The sequence below is a fragment of the Marmota flaviventris genome, chromosome 19 (genome assembly GCF_047511675.1).
Source record: "Marmota flaviventris isolate mMarFla1 chromosome 19, mMarFla1.hap1, whole genome shotgun sequence".
In the NCBI taxonomy this organism is placed as follows: Eukaryota; Metazoa; Chordata; class Mammalia; order Rodentia; family Sciuridae; genus Marmota; species Marmota flaviventris.
The window spans coordinates 15,558,986-15,586,204 of record NC_092516.1 but is presented as its reverse complement, the minus strand read 5'-3'; the positions used below and the strand labels follow the sequence as shown (position 1 = coordinate 15,586,204).

Sequence of the window (27,219 nt, the reverse complement as noted above, 5' to 3'; positions counted from 1 at the left end):
CCAGTTTAGTGTTAGCATTTATTTTAAAAATACACAAAATATAAATCTTTTACATTAAAGTGTGATAACCTCACTTATACATCATTTCATACTTACCTGGTTTGGTTTGCATAAAAAAATGCAAACCTTCAGAGTAGATGGATTTGATTCTAATTTTTGCTGTGGTTTGTGTAAACAGTTGAGACTGCTACATAAAGTAGGTTATTGTAAAAGGTACAGTGGCCACAGAAATCCAAGAGTAAAACAATTCAGTTTGGTTTAATGAAATTGGCAGAAGTCTTAGCAGATAGATCACCTAAGACTAAATATTGGCCTCTAGGCATTTTAAGTATTATAAACCTTGAGGTTTTCTTCATCTTGTAAACATAACTTTGACTTTGTTGGCATTAAGTTTAAAAAGGAGAATATAAACCATGATTTTCATCATCCTGCCCATGTCAGTATTACACTCTCTTTATTATGAGAATGAAGTAAAATACATCAGGAATTTCAAACTGTACTGCAAAAAAGGTCCATCCGGCTGGTCTCTGCTGGGAGCGCTCATTTAAGCTGACCATACCCTCTGTCCACTGGACCACGTAGTGCCATAGGCATGAGATGGGCAGTTCCTCTTGCTCTGCATCTTCTGAAGCAAGTCGAGGCTTTACTTCCACCTCTGCCATCCATCCTTGGATTTGCTGGGTCAGTGGTTTCCTACTATTGTCAAGACTGTACTGTCCCTTTAAGGTACCACATGCCACCATAGCTTACACAGCAGTCCTAGGAATAAAAAAAACCTATGTCCAGTATATCAAAACTTTTATACTTGATTTATGGATTGAACACAAACAATAAATTTGCTTCTGCCCAATCTCTCTTTAGGGTCTTGGGCCACCCTTTCCTCGGGGATATTTTAAAATGAAATGAATGTACTTTATAAACACTATAGTAAACAAATCACAACTCATATGGCCTTGAATATTTAAGACAGTAGGTATCAGTAGTATAGGGGGCTAGAGTTGTGGCTCTGTGGTAGAGTGCCTGCCTGGCATGTGTGAGGCCCCGAGTTCAATCCTCAGCACTGCACATAAACAAAAGATCCATTGACATTTAATAGCCCTTGCCTATTCCCAATACACTGCCCACAAGCAGAGAGCCTGACTAGATTTACACATTGTAAGAAGAAAGGCACCTGTGTTCTTCAGTTGGGGGTGAGGCCCCAAAGCCTTGGGGTATGTACAGAATGGACATACCTTTAGCACTTTATCCACCTCCTGTTTGCTTAGATCTTCTCCACACTCCTGAGTCAACCGAGATTGGATCATGTTCCGGCGTACCCGGTAATTTTTGGAAAAAATTTCAAGCAAAACCTGTCGATGCTTTAGTAGCAAAAAATGTGTCATGAAAATAGCACCCAAACAAGATACGCAAGATAATCACACACGGTCATCTGATAACAGTCCCTGTTAAAAACATTGGTCATCCCTCCAGACCCCAGTCAAGTCCCAGGAACTCAAGTCACAGGAACAAAAGTGGTGGTAAAGGGACTCAGGATGAGCAGCCGGCATCAAAATTAATGAAACAGGATGCTGGAAAATGCATTCCGCACCAATCCCCTCAAAAGCAGAAAGTTGAAAGATTGAGTCTACCACGTTCAGAATTTCCTAAGAACTGTTAATTGTCAAAATTCAATTTCAGGGACAAATTATTTGTTCAGTAGTGGGGTAGCGGCCTAGCTATTCTACTAAAATCCTAGCTGCTGACAAACACTTGAGGGCAAAAGAATGTGTGCACTCCCCTGCCCCCTTAATGTGTGAGGTGGAAGCCAAGATTCCAGCAAGACATGGGGAAGAGCCAGTCACCTGGGGAAGCTTCCAGGGAATTACACTCAAAGGTACGGCCACTAGAATACATGTGTTTAAGATGTGCAGTCACAGCACGTTACTAATCTTGGTCCTACTATGAACAGTAAGTTTTAATTCCATTCATGCCTCTCTAACACAGCAGAGCTCTGTCCTCCTCCACAGGTGACACACATATATACTATATGCTTATAGAATATTAGCATGGGGGTGACTGTTAGTGTCATCAGGCAGGACAGGAGTCCATGAGCTTTTAATCTTCTGGTTTTTAAATGTGCACTTACCCCTAGGTACATGTATGAAGACACGAACAGTGTGACTCTACTTTGTGTACAACCAGAAAAATGAAAAACAGCTTCTCGTGGCATTCTGTCATGTATAAAAGTGTGCACTCACTACTATGACTCATCACAGTAGAAGTAGGAAAAGCCAGAGGGCAACAGTTCTGGCTGAAAGCACAGTCTCACTCAGTGAGGCTGCTGCAAGCTCCACACCTCACAGGCTGGGAGGAGACACAGGGCTCCACCTGGCATCTACCCTCACCCTTCTTGTCAGAGACAGAACTTGGTGGGCCTTTGCTCACTACCTAAATCTTTAAAATTTAGAAGAAAACTTCTGGACCTCAGCATCCATGATTCTGTACAGAGGCCACTAAGGAGCGTGCTCCATCCGTGATTTGCAAGCCTGGCTGGGTATCACAGTCCCTAGGAAGCTCTGTAGAATAGCTAGGCCACTACCCCACTACTGAACAGAATTGAATCTCTGAAGTGTGTCCTGGGAATCTATGTATTTTTCCCAAAGGTGATTCTGAGGCAGTCAGCCCCCAGGTCAGCATTTGGGATCCACAGGTTGAGGCCTAAACCACTGGCATGGTAGCAAAGGTCACCTTACCTGATCACTCATGTCTCCAGATTCCCAGAGGGCAAACACCTTCTGCTCATCCGGGGAAGCAGCAGTCTGTGGGGGAAACTGGCCCAGGCCCAAGCATGAGTTGGTCATTCATTTTCCATGGGGACTGTGAGCCCTGTCCACCTCTTTTCTCCCCTACTGGGTGTACCAACACAGTTCTAGGGAGGTGTGCTCCAATTCCAGCTCCTGCCTCGAACTGGCTACAGGGCCTGAAGGAGCTTCAGTGAGAGGAGAGTGTAGGGCACCAGTGGGGTGCCTGGGACAGGGAAGCCAGATTCTTCTAATCTCCCCCCAGCTTGCCATTAGCTCAACTCTGCTTAAAGCTCTAGTGTCAACCCTCAGATGTGCCCCAGTGCCTTTTCCCATAACTTATTAGGGGCTCCCCAAATTTGCCTTTCAACTACTTCCCACAAGGCATGTATGATTGTGACTTAGAGGCCTTGCCTGACTGCCAAGCCAGCCATGCCACTTGATAGCACGATCCACAGGAGAACTAGAAAAAGAGTAGCCCAGGCCTATGGTACCTGGTTGTGTGGGACAGAGAGAAAGCAGTACCAAGCAGTACCAAGGCATTCCTATGTCCCTTCTCCATGAGAAAAGGCTCAGGGATTTACTCAGTGGCCACACAGCTAATAAACAGTAGAACCAAGAGGTGAGTCTTTGAGTCTACTTTTCTCCCTAGGCCTCAGTGCCCTCGTGTAGAAAAGAAAAGGCTGGATGGATCTGAAGCCTCTTCCATCCTGGACAGGCCTATGACAAGGTCCTCATGTCAGGATCTCAGTGGGAGGGAGAGCTCCACATAGGTCTCCATTTGCCAGCCCTGCCGAGAGGAAGGAGCACATGGCCAGAGCAGACACATCCTCATCTCTGTCCACACCTGTGGCCCAGGGCCACCTCACTATCATCAGGCAGACACCCTGCCCCACCCCTCGCCTGGCGCACAGAGGAAGGCCTACAGAGGCGCAGACCCCTTGCTGGGTGGGAAGAGGCCCCAAACCCCAGTGCCTTCTAAAGAAGACCTCACCAAGGAAATGCCCCCTCCAGCAGGGCTGTGTCCCCTGAGACAGTCCTGCCAGCCTGGGATCCACAGGGCCTCTTCTTGTCCTCTTTCTATTCCTCATGTAGACAGGCATGTCCCTGGGCTTCATCTATCAGACAAGGCTGCAGGTACTTCTCACCCTGGCCCTGGACACATCAACACTCCCTTTTTGTAGAGAGCTACAGTCCTACCTCACCCTATTTGCTGTTGGAGCTGGGAAGTAACTAAGAGACCCATCCCTCGGGTCACAGCAAAGGACAGCAGGCTCCAGCACTGTGCTGCTGTTTCCCCACTGGACGGCCCTTACCACCTACGGAAAGGCCCAGGGTGCGGGTGATTTGGTTCCTTACCCATGATCTGGTAAGAAATGCCTAAAGCCCAAGAGCTGTGCTGGTCAGTGAGCCTCTCCTGGGCAGGGAGGCCACCTGATTCAACTCTGTGGTAGCCGTAAGGACAGACCCACAATACTAAGGTTAGAAGTCAGCTCTCCCACTTCCTGGAGTCAGAGGAAGAAGAACCTGAATTTGCTGGGGCCCTGCTGTAGGCCAGACAGCGGTTAGGGCCTTCAGCAATCTTACGCAGTCCTTACCAAAGGCCTACAGTACAAAAACTAACTGCACTGCCCTTTAAATGAGGGCACAGCCTCAAGTCAATTTGCCTGAGTCACACACTGCCACCACCTAGGAGCCAACACTCACACCAAGGATGCCCCCCACCCCACACAGACTCTAAGCAGCTGAGTTCCCCAGGGCAGGCAGAGGGCAGGCAGGGTGTAGTCCCCTCCCCCGTGAGCAGACTTCTCCCCACAGCTCTGTGCTGCCTGCCCAGGGCCCTCCCATGGGGCTGTGGTGGCCTTGTTTTGTTCTCCTGCCCTGGTAGCATAGTCTCTACTTACAGGCACCAGTATCTGCTTGCAGCCAGCGGCCAGCACCGTGTCCTGCAGCATGCGGTCTGAGATGCCACTGAAGAGTGTGTGGCCCGGGGGCAGGCTGGCCAGGTGCAGGTTGAAGAGGCGCTTGAGTTCACTCAGCGTGAGCACAAACTGTCTCTGAAAAGTGGCCTCCACAAAGGCCCTCAGTTCCTGGGCCACAGGGGTACCAGCACAGCCTGGGAGCGGGTGCCCATTAAAGCTGTCCCCGCCTGCTGCCCGCCCAGCAGGCAGTCCGTTGGCCAGCCTGCTGTTGAGGCCGCCACTGGGTGAAGTGTCCATGGGTTCCTCCTCGTCTTCTGCTTCCTGCTCGTCCTCCTCCTCTCCTTCCTCGCTCAGGGGCTCCTCCTTAATCTGCACACCAGGCAGAACCGTGGATGCCCGCATCTGCTCCTTCCGCCGCTGCAGCTCCCGCTCCAGGAAGGCGTGGTTCTGCTGCGCCTTGGTTTTGGCTACTTGGACCCGCTGGTCCCCAGAGACCAGCCCTGCAGGCCCTACGGGGAGAGGCAGCTTGGTCAGGAAAGCACAGGGCCTGGTAGGGGACAGCAGCAGGCGGCCACTTGCTGTCTTCCCCCTACCTTGCTATAGGAACTCAGCTGTCCCGTAGAGAGAAGGAATAGAGTGGGGAAATCAAATTCCCACATTCAGAGACACACAAGAACAGGTCACTTGTGAGTTCCTGCCAGCAGCTCCTCCCATCCCACCCACTGATGACCCAAAGGGGTTAAGTAGGCCTCCAGGACCCAGACGCAGCACAGCCCAGACTACACAGGCCACAGCCCAAGGCTGAGGGGAAGGGAGAGGGCACAGGAAGGGTGACAACCCTTCCCTGAGACCCAACAACCCTTCTCCAGGCCTGACCTCTGATGCTCTTGGTAGCCCCTCTGGGACCACAGTGCGTGCCCAGCCCCACACACCTGATTGTCCATCTGGCTTCTTTGGCATGGTTTCCTTTACAAGATTATAGACTTTTTCTAATCTGAAAAAAAGAATAAACCCTTTTAACTCTAAACCGCATCCCATTCCATCTGCCTCACAATAGAAACAAGTCTTCAACATTCTGGTAACAGCATGTGCAGGGCCCTGTCCCCTGAAGACCCCCCCAGCCACCCACAAGTCCCACATCCACTTGGAGCCCCAGGGCCAGGATGGGGAATGACACCTGGCCCTCTCCTCCCTATGCCGGTCAGAGTGACTTCCTCTCCTCTCCAACCCTTCAGCACATATCAACCCACAAGCAGGGGCTATGGCTGCACCAGTCCTGTGCTGGAGGATTCTGGGTTAGCCAGCAGCATCTAGCTGCTCAGAGGAGGTGGTGGCCTTCACCGCTCAGACCCAGCCAGGCTGTGCTCCTGGAGCACAGGGCCTCCTGCGGCCCGTTGCTTACTTAGCCTGGATGCCTGTCCACAGCATGTGCTGTCGCTGAACCACATCCGGGTGCTTCTTGATGAACTCCCCATCGCAGGGCAGAATGAACTCCCAGCCTTTGTTGATCCTCACTACAGCCATGTGTTCCAGAAAGTCCTTCACATCCTCGGCACAGAGCTGAGGGGGAGCAGGAGGGTGAGGCAGGGCAAACCTCGAGTCCACAACAGGCTCTGGGGCTCAGGTTACCAGGAATGCCACTTACTTTGGTCACTGCTGCCACCTCTTTCCTTACCACCCAACGGCTCTGTGTGAACTTCCACATCTGTGGGAGAGAAAGCAGCATGTCCCAGGGCTTTTCCTCAGAGGCAAGCTGCTCCTAAGACTGTCCCCTAACCTCTGGTGGCGGTCCTGAAGGCCTGGCCGGGGGTACAGTGTGGCTCAGAGCCTGGTGTCAGCCAGGCTGTTTGGCTCCTGGGCCCAACTCTTCTAGCCATGTGCCTTGGGCAGTCATGTCACCTCTGAGCCTGTTCTGTTTTATGAAGGAACCCCAGGGTCCCATCCTCCAGGGCAGGACCACCCCTCCCCACCAAAACCAAAATGCTCCCTGGGGCAGGGGCTTTGCCCATCTGGCTCACTGTTGCGTCCTAGGACCTCCAAAGTCTTATGAGGACTTGGGGAGGTAACCAGGCTCTGGTGAGCAGCTATGGCCCAGACACTCATAGCACCCTGTAACCACTTCTGTCTCAGCACCTCTCATGCTCCCTGAATCTCATGATGGGGTGCCTAGGAGAGATGAGGGTGGAGATCCAAGACACAGGGAAAGAACAAGTGTCACCTACGATAACTCAGAGCCAACCCGGATCCTCTCCCAAATCCTCCACCTGGCAGCATCTGCATGCCTGTGGGAGTAGACAGGGCAGGTATGGGCAAAGGGCACCTGGGCATGGGTGAGCGAGCCCAGTGTGAGCCACAATGACTCCCACAGGTAAAAACATGCTACTCAAAGAGCTGGGGACTTGACACCAACTGCTGAAAGAGGTGGGGACCTCCACTCAGGAAAAAAGTGCAGACACTAAAGGTTCCCTGTGTGACAGGATCTACGTGTGAACATGTGCAGGATCACCACGGGCAGCTCCGAGGGGACAGAGTTTACCAAACTCATGCCAAGGTCTAGGAGGGCAGTGCAGGGTTCAAGGTCTTAAGAAGGATTTAAGCTCTGGATATGGATGGGGCAGGCTGACAAGGTAGCTCTAGAGTCACAAACTCAGGACACACACCATCAAAGCAAAGGCACCAGGACTGTGGAGAAGCTGGGACAATCCCATCCAGAGTCAGCACCAAGAGGGCTGAGGGCCCAGGGTGCCGACTGTCCATTACTCATGACAGCTCAGAAATCTAGTTTGCACCAAGAGTTTGGTCTGTTCATGTCAACAATGGAGGCAAGAGTTTTTAAAACACCACTCAGAAGCTGCTCCTGGGCCAGAATGGAGCCACCTGCAACCCCTCACCTGAGGGACTCAGATTCCTACAAGCACAAGACTCTTAGGATTCCCAGAGGGAGGAGGAAAAAAACAGAGTCTGGAGTGCCACAGGGATGGCCTCCTCACACACCTGCCTGTGGGGCTACCCGCTGCTGGGGGCAAGGTCCTCTGCCCCTGTCCTCTACCCATACCCCCCCAGGGAGGCCAAGAGCCCCAGGTACTTACAACAAAGTCTCGGCCTCTACAGAGCACCTCGGCTGGCACGCCACTGTGAGGGCTTGATGAGTCCTTGGGATACAGGATGTCACTGCCAAAGCAAGGAGGGGTGGTTCGTCAGTTCCCACACTTTTCTAGACCTCACCGCTGGGCCCAGCAGAGCTCCTCAGAGGCCTGGCTCTACGAGCCTGTGTGTGGGAAGCAGCAGCCTAGCCCAGGCCACCCTGAGAGGTCGTCTTCCCACCTGCCCTCAACTCACCACTCATGACTGGCCCAGCCCAAGCAGGGAGTCAGAGACAGGCAAGCCTGGGGCCTCGAGGAGCCCAGTGCTCTCTGCAGGACCCCAGTTCCATATGTGAAGTGTGTGAGGCACCAGGAAAAAGTGGTGGTGAAGCAGCTAAGAGGCCTCTACCCGCTGCCCAAATGCATGTTTGTGAACAAGGTCAGAGGAGTGTAAGCCTCAGGAGAAAACAGGACCAGGACAAGCACTCCAGGCCCAGAGAACTCAGGGTGAAGATCCAGGGCACCTGGGCTCCAGCATCCTGACAGCATGACCCTGATCCTGTCTCCAGGCACAGCCTGTAGCCCAGCACAAACCACCAGCCTGGCCAGCCCTGGCCTGTGGGGCCTCTGCTGGAGGCCTCCCAACTATTGCTCAGCCCTGGGGACCTGGCCTAAGGTGCTGACGGCGGACACCCACAAGGTCTCTACTAAGCATGTATTGGACCAAAGAGTTGGGCACACTCCTCAGGTCTCTGCCTCCAGTGCGCTCAGATTTCTTGACAGTATCTGCTCGGGGGGCACAGCACATGTATGGAGCACCCAGGTAAAGCTGATTACTTAAGGAAGGTGAGTTTTTACCGCCTTACAGGGACAACAGGGGCATAAAGACAGGGTTTAGAAGGACTGTGGCCCACAGGCCTGTAGGCAGCTGCCTGGGGACGTCAAGTGAGGCTCACAGAGGCACTCTGGGCAGGCAGAACATCAGAAACCCAAGAGTCCCTGTCTTTAAGCCCCAGTGACATGCTTAACTCCAAGGGACAGCACCTCCAGGAGCATGGGCAATGTGCTAGACAGAGCCCAGGCTGAGTTGTGAAGCTTGAGTTCTGACCCAGTTCTGTGGCTGCTTTGCAAGTCCTTTTGCCTCCCTCTCTGGGTCAGGGTCCTCAGGTAATGATCCTTCCTGGCTTTCCTTCACCCATGGCATAAATGCAAACACTTGGTCCTCTTTTATAGGTGACGTGTCATCACAAAGTTCTTCTATAAAGAAAAATTTGGGTAACTCAGGAAATAACCAGGCATCTGTTTACCAGCAAAAAGACACCACCAAGTGGCTGTTACATGAATATACTTTGCAATTTGCTTAGCCAACCAACCAAAGTACTTTTTGCAATTAAGTACTTTTTGGAAAAACCTGGAACTATTTATATTTTTTCAGATTATTCACCTTAACACTACACTACTTAAAAAGTGAGTCTCATGCCAGGCACGATGACACATACATGTAATCCCAGCTCCCAGGAGGCTGAGGCAGGAGGACCACAAATTCCAGGCCAGCCTAGTCAACTTAGTGAGACCTTGCTCAAAATAAAGATGAAAGAACTGGGGATGTTATCCCAGGGGTAGAGCACCCCTGGGTTCAACTCCCAGCACGTGGGGGGGGGGGGGGGGCACACATACATCTTGTATTACACCGTTTTAAGTTACTACCATTCAAGTGTGCACATGACGCAGCCTCCTGCATTTACCAGGGTCTGCTGTGTGCCAGGCATCATATCAGGCCCTAGGGATATAATAAGGCCTTACTCTTGTGAAACTAATAGTCTGGTGGAGGAGGCAGCTAGTCTGGTGAAGGAATCATAGGAGAAGGGAAACTATCACAGGCTACTGAGCCACAAATTCAAGACCTATGAATCCAACAGGTTATATAAAAGAAATCCACAGTTTGATGCAGCTTAATGAAACTGCAGAGTGTCAAAATGAAGAGAAATCCTTAAAAGTCGCCAGCAGGAAACAAGGAAACAAGAATTACACTGACAGAGAATCTGTCAATAAAAACTGAAGTCAGAGTGCCATGTAACTGTTTCAAGAAATAAGAGGAAAATAATGACCAAACTGGAATCCTACGCAGCATTAAAAATATCCTTCAAGAAAATAAGTGAAACAGACATTTCCAGATAAGATGGAAACCACTTATTTGCAGACCTGCGTTAAAGGAAATGCTTGGGCATTCTTCAGGCAGAGGAACTCACACCAGAGAGCAACACAGATGTATACAGCAAGGATGAACAATTCAACAAACACGTGAATAGCTCTAAAGTCGGGCACAGTGATGCACACTTGTGATCTCAGCAACTTGGGAGGCTGAGACAAAATAATTAATTGCAAGTTTGAGGCCAGTCTCAGCAACTTAGTAAGACACTGTCTCAAAATAAAAGGTAAAAAGGGCTGGAGAAGGAGCTCCAGTGATACAGCACCCCTGTGTTCAATCTCCAGTACCAGAAAAACAAAACATAAACTGGATAAGGTGGAGTCTTCTGGGGTTTAAAATATACAGAGAATTAAAATACATAAATACTGCAGCATGAGTCAGGAAAATGAATATAAAATATTCTAAATTCTTAGAAAAGGGTGAAAAGCAACAACTAATGCACAACTGTAACAAGTCACGAGAGCAAGCTGCAAACTGTAAGGCAGCCAATAAAAATGTTAGGAGAATAACTTCCACATTAACAGGAATAAATGGAAATGTAAAAAAGAATCCAGTAGAAATTAGGAATGTATATAAAATGTAATGCAGGTAGGATAAACAAAAAGCACCCCTGTACCTTTAAACCCCAAATATGCGCAGTTACATTCAGTTTAAAGGGATGGAATGCTCCCTCCCAGCGAGAGACTGCAGGTGCCTTACCTCTTCACCACCCAGTTTCCTTGGACTAACATCGCCACCTTCTGGATGCCACGCAGAACAGCCACAGAATCCACAGAGGGGCCAAGGAGGCTCATCAAGTTGGCAAAAGGCATGACCTTCACTGAGGTGAATGCAGGCATCTCATTAGACAAGGGGAGAGGGGCCTGGCCCTACCCCTCTCCCCCAAGTATCTGCATAGCATCAAGCTCACATAACACCCCCTGAACATGAGAAATAACAATGGTATCGACAACAGCAATGGCTGGCATTCACTGGATGCTTGCCATGTGCTGGGGACCATGCATCTCTGCACCCTTGCAAGGACTCTCTGAGTAAGTGCCCACTGAGGAAGACCTGGGAGCACCTGTCACTACTCAGCCCAGAAAGGATTCAAGACTCAACCAAGATCACTAGACTGGAAGTGGCAGAGCCAGGACTTGAACTCAGGTAGGATCTGTGCCTTAATCCCTGTGTTCTGCTGACCCCCGAGTGAGCATGTGGCAAGGCCGGGGAAGGTCAGAGTCCTCTGCAGAAGACTGGGAGTCTGGCAGGGAGCTCCGGCCTCCACTCAGGCCGAGAAGGGCCTGGGTGAGTACAGGTGGCCAGTGCCTGCTGTGCAGCCTGGTGAGGGCGCCAAGGAAGAACAGGCAGAAGCCAGGCACTATGCAAATGCCCTGAGTCCATGTTCCCACGTAAGCCTCTGTGCTAAGCCCTTTAGAGGCTCACCAGCCTCAGAACCCCCACTAGTCTCTATAGATGATCTATGGCTCAGAAGGTCAGTGACCTGCCCAGGCTGCCTAGCAGGGGAGCGGAGAGGACGGCCTGGAGCCCATGTGAGGGAGCTGCTGCTGCACCACTGTGGATGCTACTTATCTAGCCAGGGACGGGGCTGCAAAGCTGGAAAGGCTCTGGAGGTGGGGCCTTTGGCCTGCCCCTGGGTATTCAGTCTATCCAACAGCAGGCCTGCGGGCCCCTGGGAGACAGAGGGTGGCACCCACCATTCTTCATCAAGATCTTGATTTGGTCAGCCAGGGGCAGTGTGCGCAGCTGGGCCATGGACAGGACATTGCTGGGGGCCACAGGCTTGTCTCTGTTGAAAAGGGAGGTGGGGGGTTAAAGGAGGCAGGTGGGGGAGGGGAGGGAGGGCAACTCGCCCCTACTCACTTCTCCTCCTCCTGGCTGGGTGGCATCAGCATCATGAGGTATTCGCTGTGGGAAGAGGGTAGGTATCAGAGGCTCTGTGGGCTTTGTCCCTGCCACAACCCTGCCTCTGAGCACAGGCTGCAGCTAGACTGAAGCCCCCCTGGCCGCAGCCCCAGGAAGAGGGCAGAGCAGAGGCCTAACCCCCCAGCACCTCGGCTCACAGGCCACTAGCTCCACAGAGAGTGGAGATCACCTCTTCTCAGGCCACCTCTCCGGCCATCTCCAGGGACAATGGGCCCCTCTCCCACCCTTCCCCTATAGAGGAGGGCTGCAGCCCCCAGGGAGGACCTGCACTGGAGGGACCCTCCCGGGCTCCTGTGCCAGCTTCCAGCCAGTCCCACCTGGGTGACTTGACGAGCTCCGTGTTCTCCACCCCGCTGGAGCCCTGGCACAGCAGGTACTGGCGCTCGTGCTCTGAGCGGCTGTCCTATTGAGGGAGGACAGGGCAGGGCTCAGCCGGTGCTCAGGCCTGGACTCCCCAGGCCTCACCCCTGTATCACCTCCCATGCCAGCCCCTGCAGTCCTGCTTCAAGACTGATCACAGGACCATATGCAGCCTCCTGAGCACAGCACCCAAGGCCTCTGTGTTGTGGCCTCAATCACCTTCCCTCCTGGCTTTATGGCCTGCCAGCTCCAGCACCTGGCCTCAGTGCTGGTCTGTAAAGTAGGAACACCACCAACAATGACTGAGGTGGTAGCTAACATTCACTGAGCTCCTGTTACATGCCAGGCTCTGTTCCAATGGCTATACACATGTGACTCATCTCCTCCGCAAAATAACTCCACGACTTTTTTACCAGTACTATTTTACAGGTAAGCAGGAGGCTCAGAGAGTCTATGTAACTTGCTCAGGTCACACAGGAAATCAGCAGAGTCTGATTTATCAGGAAGTCTGACCCTGAGGCTCTGTTAATCCAAATCTTTTCCAAGAAGGTTCCAAAGAAATGTTGCTCCTCCACACAAATACACTGGGGAGCCCTAACCCTGCATCTTTGGAGCTTTAAATTATTCAATTGTTTCCCTCACTCAACACACAGCTTCAAGGACGTGATGAAACCCAGTACAATACAAATCCCTCTGGGCAGGTACTATGAACCAGTGGGCATGCGGCAGATGGCAGCCTCCAGAGCTACACCAAGTGAAGCACCTGGCCCGCCATCAGGATCTGTGGTGCGTGAAAAACACATGACCAAACTCCAGCCCTAATGTGAGCCCAGCAAGACTCCAAGCTCCAGGAGACCCCAGGGGACCAAAACCCCCCAACCAGACACAGCAGGCTGGCTGGCGTCTCCACCTCCTGCTCCTCTGGGGCATGAATGTTACCAAGGAGACATGACAAAACTTGAAATAAGTGAAAACTGAGACAACAGGTGCTAATGGAGGCCACTCCAACACTTTTGGGTCCAGGGCCCTCCTCCCAGGACCCCAGACCAGGACTCACCCTCAGGCCATGGTAGTGCAGGTGGACCCAGGGCTCCTCTGCATGCTTCTTCTGCAGGAACTCGTAGGACTGGACTCGGCGCTGGCGGGCCTGCTCGGACTCCGGCCGGGAGAATCGCACCTGGAGGTGGGATGGGGAAAGGTCACACCCTCAGACCTGCAACCCTCCCTGGGCCCTGTCCCAACCCTCGACAGTAAGCCAGAAAATGCCACAGCAACAAGATTTCCACTCCAACCTCCCCCTTCATTTCCTGTCACCAGCCCCTGTGAAATTCAGTTCCAACCAGGTCCCTCTGTGATCCACTAACCCCAGCTGGGGAGCAGCTTTCTCGGCTTCTGTGGCCTGCTGGGGGTGGTGGCTGGATTACAACCCTGGGGTATGAAGCATGCCTCATCAGACCAGGGCCACAAATCCCAGGAAGGGCAGGGAGTTTTCTGAGTTACTGAGGACAGAGGAGCGCCCAGTGACCTGAGCACCACCCCCTGGCGGCTCAGTGCCCCAGTCCGCAGCAGCTCCAGCCAGAGCCATGTGCAGGCTGCACCACCATCTGTGTAGCACTTTCCTTATAATACTCGCCTTAACCCACACACACTGAACTGGGGGGCTCTTTTAGAAGATTCTTTTGGGTTTTTTTTCCAGGTGCTGGGCACCCGGGGCTCACCCTCGCCTCCCTCCCAGGGCCTTGTGCATGCAAGGAAAGCACTCTACCAACTGAACTATATCCCCATCCCCTTGGGGGCACTTTATAAGCCACCAGTGGAAGGCAAATATTCTAATAATCTTTAATTAGTCAGGAATAAGTTCTGGGAGGGCAACAGTTCACCTAGGCACCACTGGAAGAACAGAATCACAAAGACAATGAATGAACTCAGTGTGGGGTCACTGGACCTGGGCTCAGGTAATTCCTGCCAAGCTCCAGGACCCCATCTCTTTCACGAACAGGGCTGTCATCCTTTGACAGTGTAAGAGGTCATGTTACTCCCTCCAGGCAGCCCCAGCGCGGAGGCTCAAGAGGTGGGGTGCTCTGCACCTGGTACACCCCAGAGACAGGCAAGTCCGTGGCTCAGACACTCAACCCTGCTGTCTTGCCTGTCAGGCTGCTCCCTTCTGCCTGGGGCCAGAACTCACCGTGATCTGCTTAACATCTTCTTCTGCCTCATCCTGTGAAGAGTCCCCAGCTGCAAGAGAAGCAATCCCTGCCTTGCAGCCTCTACTAGAGCTGCTCCTTGCCCCAACTCGACCCTAGACCCCAGCCACAGGGGTCCCAACCAGGGGGCCCCAGCCAGGTGCCTGGGAACTCTCCTGCAGATGCTGATCTATTGACATTTCACCTGGAGGCACTTCTGCCCCCAGGGGACACTTAGCAAGATATGGAGACATTTTTGGTTGTCCTGATTTGTGGGGGTGCTGCCATTAGCACCTAGTGGGCATAGGCCTGGGTACTGCTCAGCATACTATAATCTGACCCCCTGAATACACTTTTCCATATCTAAATCATAGAGTCGTGGGCAAACAGCAGGGCTGGGCACCCCGGGGCTCACCCTCATTGGCTGCCTCCCTCTCACGGTGCTTGGCGTCTGCCTTATCCAGGTAGGAAAAGCTGGGCCGCAGCTGTAGGATGCCATGTAAAGGGGTCAGGTGGAGCTCACCTGGCAGAGGAAGAAAGGTTTAAACCTGCCTTTAGGGAAGGAAGCTGCCACACCCAGCTTGGCTCAAGGGAGTCACTAAGTCCCCTGAAGGCAAAGGCCCACTACCAAACTGCCTCCCATTCCTGCTCCAGCATGCAATCCTGGAGTCTTGTGATGGCCAAGCCAGGGGCCACTCCCAACTCCACCTGATTCTAGTGGACAGCAAGTGACACCCAGGCCAGGACATGAGACTGAACACCTCTGTTCACGGCCACTTCTTTCAGGCCCACTCCCAGCCCTTCCTACACCTCAATCCCCGCCCCCGCCCATCCCCACTCCTCTCCCACACAGCTCGCTCAGCCACCCCAAGCACCTCATCCTTTTCCCCTCCAAGTCTTTGCCAAACCACCTGGCCACCCATCCCCACCACCTGTATTTCTTCTCCACCTCAACATCCCACCTCAACCTGTCAAAATCCCACCCATCTGTGAGGAGTCTGTTTAGTGCCAGTGTGGCTGGAGAGGTGGCCCTGCCCGGGCCAATGGCAGGGCCTGTGTGATCTCTGACCAAGGCTACAACATTTCCTTCCAGTTAAGGATTGTGGCCCTAAACAACTATGGCCCCGAGACACGGTTCTAAATAGAAGCCTAGAGTTCCCTGACACTACTTCTGTCTGACTCTACTCATTTTGTTTCTTCAGTTTTCAAATTAATTTCATTGGCTTTGTAGACTAATAAAGCATCTTTTTTTTTTTTTTTTTTTTTTGCTTTACTGAGCTATGACTCACATGCCATACAATTCACCCATTTAAAGTTTATAATTCAAAGTACGTTAATATATTCATGGAGTTCTATAACTAGAACCACAATCAATTTTAGAACATTTTTATCACCCCAAAAAGAACTAGTCAATCCCCACTTCACTCTCCCCTCAGCTGCTGGAAACCAAGAATTCTCTCTCTATCACTGTGGATTTGCTTGCTCTACACACTTCGTATAAATGGGATTATACAGTGTGGTCCCCTGAACGTGGCTTCTTCCACTGAGCTTTAGTTCTCATGCCATGTAAAGGGGTCAGGTGGAGGCCACAAACTCCATGTGGCAGCACTCCTTTCCTTCATATGGCCAAAGAGCAGTCCACTCTAGGTGTATTCTGTTTATCCACGCATCAGCTGATGGAGCTTTGGGTTGTTTCTATTTTGGGCTATCATGAAGAAAGCGCCAGTGAACATCTGTGTACACATCTTTCTTTGTGTAGACATGCTTTTGTCTCAAGTGGATACTGCCTCAGAGTGGAATTGTGCTTAAAGACAAATTCCACCACCTGTCCCCAGAGTTATGCTCTGCTGCCCATGTACATGTATCCCAGAAGGAAAATGCCTTTGGAGCCCTAGTCCTATCAGTCTCCAGAGCTGGTGCTTTCCAGTGTCCTGACCACTGTAGTTTGTTTTTTCCATGTTGCCAGGTCCCTGCAGGGCCTAATGTTCAGGGAGGCAGGAGCTGGACATGAGACTGTGTAAGGTCCCCCTGCCCCAGCCCTTCCCTCCCTCCCTCCCTCCCCAGGTACCTTGCCTGTAGAGCGCAGCTGCATAGCGGGATGTGTTACTGGTGGTCTGGGAGGAGCAGAAGGTCTGCTTGTCCATCAGTTTCCTGGGACACAGGGAACCGGTGTCAAGGGGAAGGAAGCTCCAGAGAGCCAGGACCTGGTGGGCACCAGACTCCAGATACTTTCTGAAATGCACCAGCTAGGAATCCAGGCCAAAGGCAGCTTTTGACCACCTCAGGAGGGGAGCCAGGGGATAAGAAAACAGGCAGCCTTGTTTGCAGATCAAGAGATGAGTGGTGGGCAGGCCCTCCCTGGGCCAGCTTCCCATGCAGCCCAGGAAGAACTTGGAGAGATGAGCTAGCTCAGGAGGGGAGGGTCTAAGACAGGCCCAGCCCCACAAAAGCAGGGATACTGGTGGGGAGCCCAGGGAGGGAACCAATGGGATTATTTTTTAGTTGTAGTTGAATACAATATCTTTATTTTATTTATTTAGGTTTATGTGGTGCTGAGGTTCGAACCCAGGGCCTCACACATGCAAGGCAAGCGCTTTACCACTGAGCCACAACCCGAACCCTGGGATTATTTTTGAAGCCTTTTAAAGGCTCCTATTTGATCTCAGTGGGGCTTGAAGGGCTTAGGGACCTGGGGACTCACGAGGAGTACGTGCTGGTCTCGTCGGCACAGGCACCATCCACATTCAGAGCAATCTGCTCCCCTTTGCTGCGGCAATAGTTGGGATTCAGGGTGTCGATGGCCATCTCAAGCTCTACCTGGAGGTACCAAGCACCCCCACAGCTGTGAGGACCCCAAGGCACAACTTCCCAAGGGACACCTCAACTCAGTCCCTGCCCAGAATTGAGACTGTCCCTCCCCCAGGGCACCTGGGTTTCCATCCACACCAGGAGCCACAAACCCAAATACCAACTGAAATGTCAAAGTGGCTTTTCATGAGCAGCAAGGTAGTTCATGCGGTTCCGTCTGTCCCCGCACACACATCCCCTCCACTTCCAAACACCAGAATCAGGTGCCAACATTTTAAAACTTGAAAAGATTTCTCATAAACATCCGTCTCCAGGATGACGAGGTCCTGGACAGCATCTGTGTGTGACCAGCGGGGCTAGAGCTGCAGCTGGCTGAGGGCATGCTTCTCCTTGTCCCTACCGCCTCATGCCTTCTGGGCACTAGATCTCCTCAGATGGGGCCTGCTTCACACGTACTGTCCCCCACTGCCCCCCACCCGCTGCAGCCCGCCTGGGACCCTGCGTTTACACAGGCTCTCCTTCTCCAGCTCACCTGGAGCCTCACTCCTCCTGAACCGTCCACTCCCCTCTGGAAACCCTCCCTCCCTCAGCTTTCCAGGTCCTGCAGCTGCCGTTCTCCCAAGCCTCCAAGTGCTCCCTCTCTGGGCCTCCAGTCCCCAAAGGCCCTGTCTCCTTGGTTTTGTCAGCTCCCCTCAGACACCCCCACCCGTCCCACTTCCCCCACAGGACAGTCCCACCTTTTGCTGCTTGGGCTTGATCTTGGCTGAGAGATGTGGAATGTCATCATAGGTCATCGAGGCTGGACGCACAGGGTACTGGGGAGGGGAAGGGAGCCATCAGTCCACCCTGCCCAGCCCAACCAGAGCTGGGCTTCAGGAGCTCTGGTCAGATATGCAGTCAGCCCCAAGCTCACCCCAAGCAGAGACCAGAGTACCCAGGGCCCCATGCACCCTCCCACGAGGCTCCACGACCTCTGCCTGCAGGCCCATTCCACTGGCTCCTCCCAGCCTCCTTCCCAAGGACAAGTTTATGATGCCTGAGACTTTTGAGGGATGTGCCTAGGCTTGTGGAACTCAAGCAGGTGCCCTGCAGACTCCAGCAACCCACAGAGCACAGGAGGGGAGAGTAAGGGACCAAGGTCTAACTACCAGCTTACAGGCCATCCAGGCGAGAAGGACAAGCAAGATGAAACCACAAGGAAGCAAAGAGGCAAAGAAGGCTGGCCAAGGGCTCCTCAGGCCAGGACCGGGCTCAAGATCCACGCTCCCATCCTCTCTCCTTTTGCATATGAACTTCCCACACACACTGTTGGGGGTGGGGGGTGCGATACACGACCACGGACGGACCCCACGCACTCCTGTGTGGAGTTACCTTCATGTAACTGGCTCACACTGGAAGTGTGCACCGATTACATGGGGACACCTTTCCCCATCCATCCTCGCAGACGTACTTTCCTTCTCACTTCCCTGCAGTGGCCACCGGTGGACGAGCCAGAGATTGGACCCATCCTCACAAACCCTAGCCTTCAGTGCCTAACACCAGGACAGCCTCCTTGGTGAGCCTGGTGGAGACGCAGCAGCATGCAGCATGAACTCCACCCTCTGGGGACCAGTTCAGGCCAGCTGCATTCTAACCAAGGAAATGGCCATTTCCTAAAAACTCACTTAACAGCCATACGGTGACTCCTCCTGCTTCTGGGATGGAGCAGGCGGCTTGGCAGAATAGCCTGGAGCACAGCTGGCCTTGACAAAGCCCTCAAGAAGGGCCATCCTGGGGACAGCCCTGCCCACCACAGCCTGCTCAAGAGCAATATGGGGGTGAAAGCACTAAAATGACCAACACACTTCTTTCTCTTTCTTTCTCTCTCTCTCTCTCTCTCTCTCTCTCTCTCTTTCTTTCTTGGTACTGGAGGTTGAACTTAAGGGCACTTAACCACTGAGCCAGACCTCCAACCGTTTTTTGTATTTTATTCAGAGGCAAGTTCTCACTGAGTCGCTTGGGGCCTCCCTAACTTGCTAAGGCTGGCTTTGAACTCCTGATCCCTCCGGAGCCACTGGGATTACAGGCATGCACCACTACACCCACTGACCAATGCAGTACTACCACATGACCCCACCATTCTGCCCAAGGGAAATGAAAACATCCACACCAAAATGTGTACCCAGATGTTCACAGGAGCATAATTCAGGATAGCCAAAAGTGAACAAGCCAAATGGCCATCAACTGATGAATGCATAAACAGACCAGTTCATCCAGACGATGGAGTATCACTGAGCCACAAGAATGAAGTACTGACACTCACCACAACATGGGAGAACCCTAGGTGAAAGAGACAGGCCCAAAAGGCCCCACATGCAAGATTCCATCTATATGGTATGTCCAGAACAGGGAAATCTATAGGGAAAGAAAGCTAATGGTTGCCTAGAACAGCAGGTAGGAATGGGAGTGGGGGCTTCCGAGAACTGCTGATGGTGAGGGGCTTCTTATGGAGACCAAAATGTATGAGAATAGATTGTGGCGCTGACTGCTGCACCGTGCCCTTACATGGGGGAAGTGCATGTACCTCAACACAGTTATAAAAATATACCCACCACAACAGGGTTATTGAAAGATGACATTAGTTAACTTAACAAAAAGTGCTTTAAATGGTGCTGGTATACAGTAAATGCTTAATAGGTGTTAGTCCCTGGAAGCTCATAGCCTGGCAGGGAGGCCTGGGGGCAGGGCTAACACCTGGGGGCATCACAGCTGGCAGGACTGAATCCGGGATGCCCTGAAGCTGCTCCTGAAGCCCCTGGGAGCCCTCGAAGAGCAGCAGGAGTCACCGTAGTGCCAGCTCCAAGCCAGGCAGCATCCTGAGCACTTTATTTATTTATTTTTAATATTTAGTTTTTAGTTGGACACAATATCTTTTTTTATTTTTTTATGCGGTGCTGAGGTTCGAACCCAGGGCCTCGCACGTGCTAGGTAAGCGCTCTGCCGCTGAACCACAACCCCAGCCCCCCTGAGTATTTTAATATGGATTCATCCGATCCTCACGGACCCTATGGGGCGGTGTCATTCCTATCACCACTTTGTAGGTGAGGAAACTGAGGCACAGAGAGATTAAGGAACTTGCCCAAGGGCCGGAAGCTAAGCCCTGACTGAAATGGGTCACGATCCAGAGGGTCTGACCCTGAGCCCCAGCTTTGATCCCTGTTCAGCTGTGCCTTCCACGTGCTGTCGTTTCCCCATCTTTGAAAGAGACCAACCCTAACCCACCCAAAGTAATGAAAGGAACCAACTTTCCTCACCCCACATGCTGAGGAGTCTCAGCCAGGTGAGGTGCTCAGGCCTCGCCCACTCACAGCCACTCCACCAGCACCTGCTCTCCCCCTTTACCTTCAAGTTCCGTAATTACCTGAAACAGATAGAGCTTCTCTGCCAGACTTTTGGCCAAGTACACGTCGATCTGGAAACAAGGGGGAAGACTTAACAGGACACAGAACAGGTGCTGCCCACCCCAGGCATGTGCGTGCTCCATGAACTTCAGTCAGGGGATGGCTCAGTGAGGCAGTTTGGGGGAGGAGGAAAAAGTTAAGGTCATGATAAAAACACAGGAAACCAAACTGGTTATATCCAGGACTCACTCCTAACAGCCCCCAGAGGGGGGGGACAAAAGCTCACCTGGTCCCTACACTCAAGTTCACTCTAACCACAGTTCCTGGGGCTGCCTGGATCAGGAAGCTTCCTAGAGCAAAGCTTTCTAAGAGATGGGCAGGGGAAGGGCTTAGACATGCCCCATTTCCTCTCTGTGCCTCCCCACTGCCTCTCCTGGATTGGCCTGTCACCCCGTTTTAAGGTAGTGTGCAAGGCTCTCCCTGACCCATCTGGCGTCTCTTTCTTCCTAACAGTAACCACCACTACACCATATGGCAGCAGTTTCCCACTCTGCTTCCCAGCTCTCACATGAACTGTGTTCTCCCCGACCCCTGGACCTTTGCACACACTCTTCTTTCCATCTAACACACTTCAGGCCTGCCTCCTGAGCCTCAACCATTCATTCACCGTGGAGGATCCAACAGAGTCACCACCTGTGCAGAAGCATACCAGGGCCTCTTGGTGCCAAGTGAGCTGCCTCTGTCCTCAAAGATATCACCAATCACCCTGCTCTAACTCTGGTTCCTGCAGTGTAGCTGCAGCTTAAATGCACACAAATAGTTCAAAAACTTAGCAGCAGCCCCCAAACAAGGAAGAACTACTCTCTTCATATCCAGGAGCCTTCTCCTGTCCCTGCCCTTCAGACTGGAAGCCAGGTTCCAGACATACACCGGGAGGTCAGGGGCAGATGCAGGTACTTTTTGCCTTCTGCTTTCAAAGGTCCACGGCCTGGGTGAAGCAATTCCAAAGGGTAAGTGCTCATAAACAAGTTTCTCTTCCTGTGCCAGTTCTGGAGCCTGCCTCCCAGGCTGCATCCTGAGACTCCTTCCTCGTCTGACTCGTCCACAGCCTCTAAGCTTCCAGGGACTGCGACTATTATGTCATAGCCCCTGGCACACAGTGGATCTAATGAACAATTGCTGAGTGACTGAATCTGGTAAGCCCAGGAAGGCAGGGCTGCCCTGTCCATTCATTCACTCAACAAATAGTCACTGGGTATCTATTAAGTGCCAGGTACTACTGTACTTGGCTTTGCAGACGAAGTGGTAAACAGACAAAAAGCAAACGAACTTAAGTCCAGGGGTGGTCAGGCAAGGCCTCTGGTAAGGTGGTGCCAGATCAGGGTTACCAGAGTGGCTATGCTGATGTCTGGCTGCAGCAAGGATCAGGGGTCCCTAGACACCAACAGGTCCTAGATTGGCCTGAGGACATATGGAAGGAACTCTGCCCTACTAGCTGCAGCCCCAGCAGAGGATAAACAGCAGTAGTTACCTCTTGAACAACTGGGTCATCCTCTTCATTGGCCATACTAGGGGAGAGCCAGCTGTGCAGTCCTTGGACTCGATCTGCAAAGGAGCGCAAGAGACCAGGCCAGTCAGCCAGTCATTCAACCAACATTTCTGGAGCACCTCTTCCTTCCTCCACAGGCCCTGCACCCAGAGGGAGGAATCCACAACAAACACTGACCCTCCAACTGCGTTTACAAAAAAAGAAAAATAGAATCAAGCAATGAGTACGAGCAAACAGACCCCAATCAACACACGCTGGCTGCGCCTGAGAAAAGATCTGGTCGTGTGGGCTTCCTGACTACTTGCGACAAACCCAGCCAGCCCGGAGGACGGAGGCTGGCTGGCCCACTCCCTGCACATGCTGTTCACTCACACTCAGTGCAACAACCCTGGGAGACGGCCAATCAAGAGACTGAACTCAGAGACATTTTGCATGTGTTTGCCTCAAGTCACAGTTAGATGATGGACTTCAAATCCAAGCCTTTGGCCTTCAGGTGACAGTTATGGGAAGGGGATTTCTGTGGAAGGCAAGGCCTCCCTGATGGGGCAGGAGCGTATGGGCTGGGCTTGAGGGACAGAAGGATCCCGACAAGCCATGACAGGAAAGGGCAAGAGGAGGAATTCCAGATGAGGGAAGCGCTAGGCCCAGAACCTGGAGAAAGGGAAGCTGCAGGCCAACGCGGAGGGGAGGAGCGCGGGCCAGGCCACCCTTCCTGCCCACATGGCGGGGAGGAAGAAGCCGTTCCCAGACCTCAGCAGCTCTACTTGAACTATTTTATGTTTAAAGGGCCAAAACACCTTCACCCAGGACTCAATGTCACCTACGTCCCTTCCTTCTCCAGGCTCCATCTGATCATCTTACTTATTACAACTCCACATCCAAACCCGAGACTGCTCAGGCGGACAGTGGCCTCATCTTTGCCATTTCTCTTCTCCTCCCCCACAGTGCACCCTGGAGTTCTATCTTCACAGGATGGCCAGAATCGGCCACTCCTCTGCCACTTCTCCAGTCTAAGCTGCTCCAGACAGGCCCCTGGCTGGGCTCCCATTTCCACCCTGTCCCAGTACAAGCTGCTTGACCCCAGGGCCAATCACACTTTAGTAAGCCATCTCAGGTCATGTCACTCCGAACAAAAGCAGTCAAGGGTGCCCCACCTCCCTCAGAGCCAGTCTGTTTTATTCCCTGGGCCTCACCAGGCCTCAGCCCCTTTACCTCTTAAGGCCTTACCTCCCACCAGCCTCCGGCCTCCTCTTCTCTCAACCCACCCCTGGCTTCGGTGACTGCTCTACCAGCTAACCCCTTCCCAGCTCCCTCCTTCACCTTGGTTTTTCTCCATTATCACCTCACCTTTAAGACCTCCTGCCTGCCCCACCCCCACAATTCCCCACTCTGCTCCACCTTTCTCCATAGCACTATCACCATGGGACAGCTCACACTCTGTATCTGTCCCACTACCACAGGCAAGCGGAGACTTAGTCTATTTTGTCCCTTGCTATATCCCCAGTGCCTGGCACACAGCAGGCATGCAATTCCTATTTGTTATCTGAAAAAATGGACCACATGGAAGCCATGTCACAGGGAGCTACAAAAGGGCTTTGAGCAAAGAAGTATCTGAAGCAAGAAAGTCAGACTGAAGGGAACCAGGTCATCATCAGTTAGAAGATGGAGGGCTGGGGGGAAACAAGAGCATAAAACTGACAGCTTGAGGCACCTGCTACAGCACAGGCATGGAGGGGAGCCCCCACCCCACCCCCGCCCCAGTGGCACTGGCACAGACATACCTGTGTTCTACACCCACCTTCCCTGTGGCTCATTGTGGACAACTCAGATTGGGGACTTCCATGTGGGCAAGGCAACAGATCACATGCACTAAGGGTGCAGCTTGGGAGGTTTCCAAAGTGGCAATCATTCTTTCACAGCTATTATTTTGCCCTAGGGGCTTCCTCCAGTCCTGAGATCCGCCCAGAAGGATGAGGTGCCCTCTCAGCTGGAGAGCTGGCACTCCTCGATCTGGATGATTGGTTCCTGCAAAGGCTGTCACCTCCCTTCAGCCTCCCAGACAACATGATCCAACTCAGTGGCATTCAAAGTTTTCAGCCCAAGACCCACAGTAAGAAATCTGATTCATACCAATGACCCAGAACATACACACAATTACATAACTGAAGCAAGTTTCACATAATATAATTGTCCCTACTATGTGATGCAATAATGTTTTCTACTCTTGTTTATTCAAAATAAAAATGCTATGGGCTGGGGCTGTAGCTCAGTGGTAGAGTGCCTGTCTAGCACATGTGAGGCATTGGGTGAAGCCCCAGCTTGCTCATTTTATTAGCTACAACCACCACTACAATCACAAAAAAAAAAAAAAGTAAAGGTACTGTGTCGATCTACAATGAAAAAAAATTTTTGATTAAAAAATAAAATGCAAGCAACAATCTACCTAAGGTCATTTTACATCTCACTAATAAATCTTGACCTATAATTAAACTGACTTTGGAGGGGGGTACTCTACCACTGAGCTTTTTAAAATTTTATTTAAATTTTTTAAATTTTAAATTTGTATTTGTTTTCACTTTTTTTTTTTAGTTATATATGGACACAATACCTTTATGTATTTTTATGTGATGCTGAGGATCGAACCCAGTGCCTCACACATGCTAGGCAGGTGCTCTACCACTGAGCTACAACTCTAGTCCCTTGTTTTTATTTTTAAACAGGGTCTCACAAAGTTGCCCAAGCCTGCCTCAAACTTAAGATCCTCCTGCCTCAGCCTCCCTAGTACCTGGGATAATAACTGTGTGTCACCTCACCTGGCTCTGACCTGCAATTTCAAAAGATAGACCTAACAAGTTTCCCTATGGCCTTCCTCTCTTACCTCTAGTTTTCCCAGCAACTGCTAATCCTGGAAATAAGTAAATCACATCATTCCCCTGCTCAAAACCCTTCAACTTTCACATAAAATAAAATTCAAAATCCTTTCCTTGGCCCCGTAAAGCCCTACATTATCTTGTTTCTGTCTCCCTCTAACCACCTGCACCTGGCCTAGGGGCTACTTGCTGGGTCTCCAACAGGTGAAGCCCCAGCTTGCTCATTTTATTAGTTACAACCACCACTACAATCAGCCTCCTCCTCCTCCAGAGCTGGAGATGCTCTAACCAGCCTATCTTTAAAATGCCTCCCCCAATCCCTTTCCAGGTAAGACAACCCTATGATTTATTTTCTGAGTGGCTCTTTAACCTGGAACTTTTTGCTTAGATGTTGACTGTCTTCTTAGGATATAAATTCCATAAAGGTCTCTCAATACTTCAGTTTCCTCAACCATAAAATGGAGATAATAATTATACTGACTTCATCAAGTTGTTATGGGGATGGTGGCTTTTTTTTTTTTTTTTTAAAGATAAATAAAATAAAGACATGTTGTTTATCTATTTTTCCATGTGGTGGTAAGGATCGAACCTAGTGTCTTATCCATGCTAGGCAAGTGCTCTGCCACTGAGCTACAGCCCCAGCCCGGAATGAGTACTTTTTTCTTTATTTTTTAATTCACTACTGTTCTCCTGATACCTAAAACAGTGCCTAGCACCAAGTAGACACATAATTTAGTACCCCCCCAAAAAGAATTACATTTAATCTTCTCATCAGCCTTGTAAATCAAAATGTTATCATCCCCAATTCAGAAGAGAGAAAATGAGGGTCAGAGAGTAAGTAATCTGTCCAAGGTCACAGTGCCAGAAAGCAGTGTGATCAAGGCAGAAACTCGGGTCTGATGGCAAAGATCCTCATTCATAACTACTGTGCTGCTCATATCTATGATAAAAGGCAGTATGGTATAGTGGGTAAGAGGTTGGACTCCGGAGTGGAACTGTGGAGGTTCAAATCCCACCTCTGCGCCCCACCGTCGGTAGCCTACCGTGAATTGCCTCACCTAGGTATCCTTTCCTATTTTCATCCCTAAAGCCAAAACAAGGAAAGTACCAATCGCCACTGGACTCTGCAGCCACGATTAAATAGTGTAAATGTAACCTATGGGAAGGTTTGTTATTACGTGGCAACACGTTTTCTTCCAATATAAGGAGGTAGGAGCCTTAGCCACAAATGAAGCCCTGCAAGCAGGAGCGACACCCTTCTTACCCCATTTAGCCCTCACCGCAAACTACGAGGCAGGAATTACTATTATCCCCATTTCACAGATGAGGAAACCGGGGCGACTGCTTAGATCCCTTCTTTGCGCCCTCAAGCCCATCGATTCTATTGCGGACATACCAAAGCGACCTGAGTTACTGACAGCCCACCGACTGAACTGTCAGCCCGAGTCCGCAGCCCCGCGCTGCTCTCGGGAAACACCAAACGCGAGTCGGAGCCTGCACAAATGAATGAGGCACTCCGGGCCCGGCCCGGCCCGGCGGCGGCTGGTGGGGTTCGGATGCGAGGGGCCCGGGCACCCTCCCCCTGCCCATCAGAGCGGCGCCGGCCCGGGACACAGCGTCCACGGTTTCGCCCAGCTCGCGGGTGGTCAGGCCCCTTCCTCACGACCACCACGCCGCCACCGCCGCCACGAGCAGCCACGCCGGGACGCGGCTGCCCTCGGACAGGTGCTCATCCCGCAGGAGGCCCGGGCGGGGCAGAGCGGCCGGACCCTGAGTCACGGCCGCCAGCCTGGGCCGCCGCCTCCCAGGCCCCGAGGCCGGGCGAGAGGTCGGGGTCCGCGGGCGGCCGGGGTCCACCCGGCGTGCTGCCCGCCCTTCCCACCCGAGTCCCGGGAGGCCCCCAGCCCCTCGGCGCGGCGCCGGCTTCCCCGGCCTACTCGGGAACCCAGCACAGGCCCACCTTGTATGCGGCGGCCTGAGCCCGAGCCCCGGCGAAGCCAAGTCGGGACTCACCTCTCCGCCGGGGCCGCGCGCGGACGGCGGCAACCGCCCAGGTATCCGCGGGCTGCAGAGGCGGCGGCGGCCGGGCTCTCGGGTCAGGCAGCGGCCATGTTGCTGGTGGAGAAACTCCGTCGGACACGTGGGGGGA

General features: G+C 52.1%; 1 protein-coding gene across 4 annotated transcripts; it reads right to left on the bottom strand.

Moving 5' to 3' along the window:
- On the bottom strand, window positions 1-27,219 carry Polr3e (RNA polymerase III subunit E). Of its 4 annotated transcripts, none has more exons than XM_027948591.3 (21): window positions 27,031-27,219; window positions 22,183-22,256; window positions 20,672-20,722; window positions 18,009-18,086; window positions 17,165-17,280; window positions 16,532-16,614; window positions 14,879-14,986; window positions 14,466-14,515; window positions 13,338-13,457; window positions 12,238-12,323; window positions 11,858-11,902; window positions 11,692-11,783; window positions 10,694-10,814; window positions 7,792-7,873; window positions 6,348-6,407; window positions 6,105-6,262; window positions 5,635-5,696; window positions 4,685-5,211; window positions 2,733-2,810; window positions 1,233-1,358; window positions 1-759 (listed from the first exon to the last, which is right to left on the bottom strand). In XM_027948591.3, exons 2-21 carry the CDS (start codon window positions 22,216-22,218, stop codon window positions 703-705), a joined length of 2,136 nt encoding a protein of 711 aa, XP_027804392.1. In that variant the 5' UTR covers window positions 22,219-22,256; window positions 27,031-27,219; the 3' UTR covers window positions 1-702. The 4 variants fall into 4 exon arrangements, with proteins under 4 accessions (XP_027804392.1, XP_027804391.1, XP_071461374.1 ...); XM_027948590.3 differs by having other exon boundaries at window positions 27,084-27,219; XM_071605273.1 differs by lacking the exons at window positions 20,672-20,722; window positions 22,183-22,256; window positions 27,031-27,219 and adding an exon at window positions 18,428-18,512.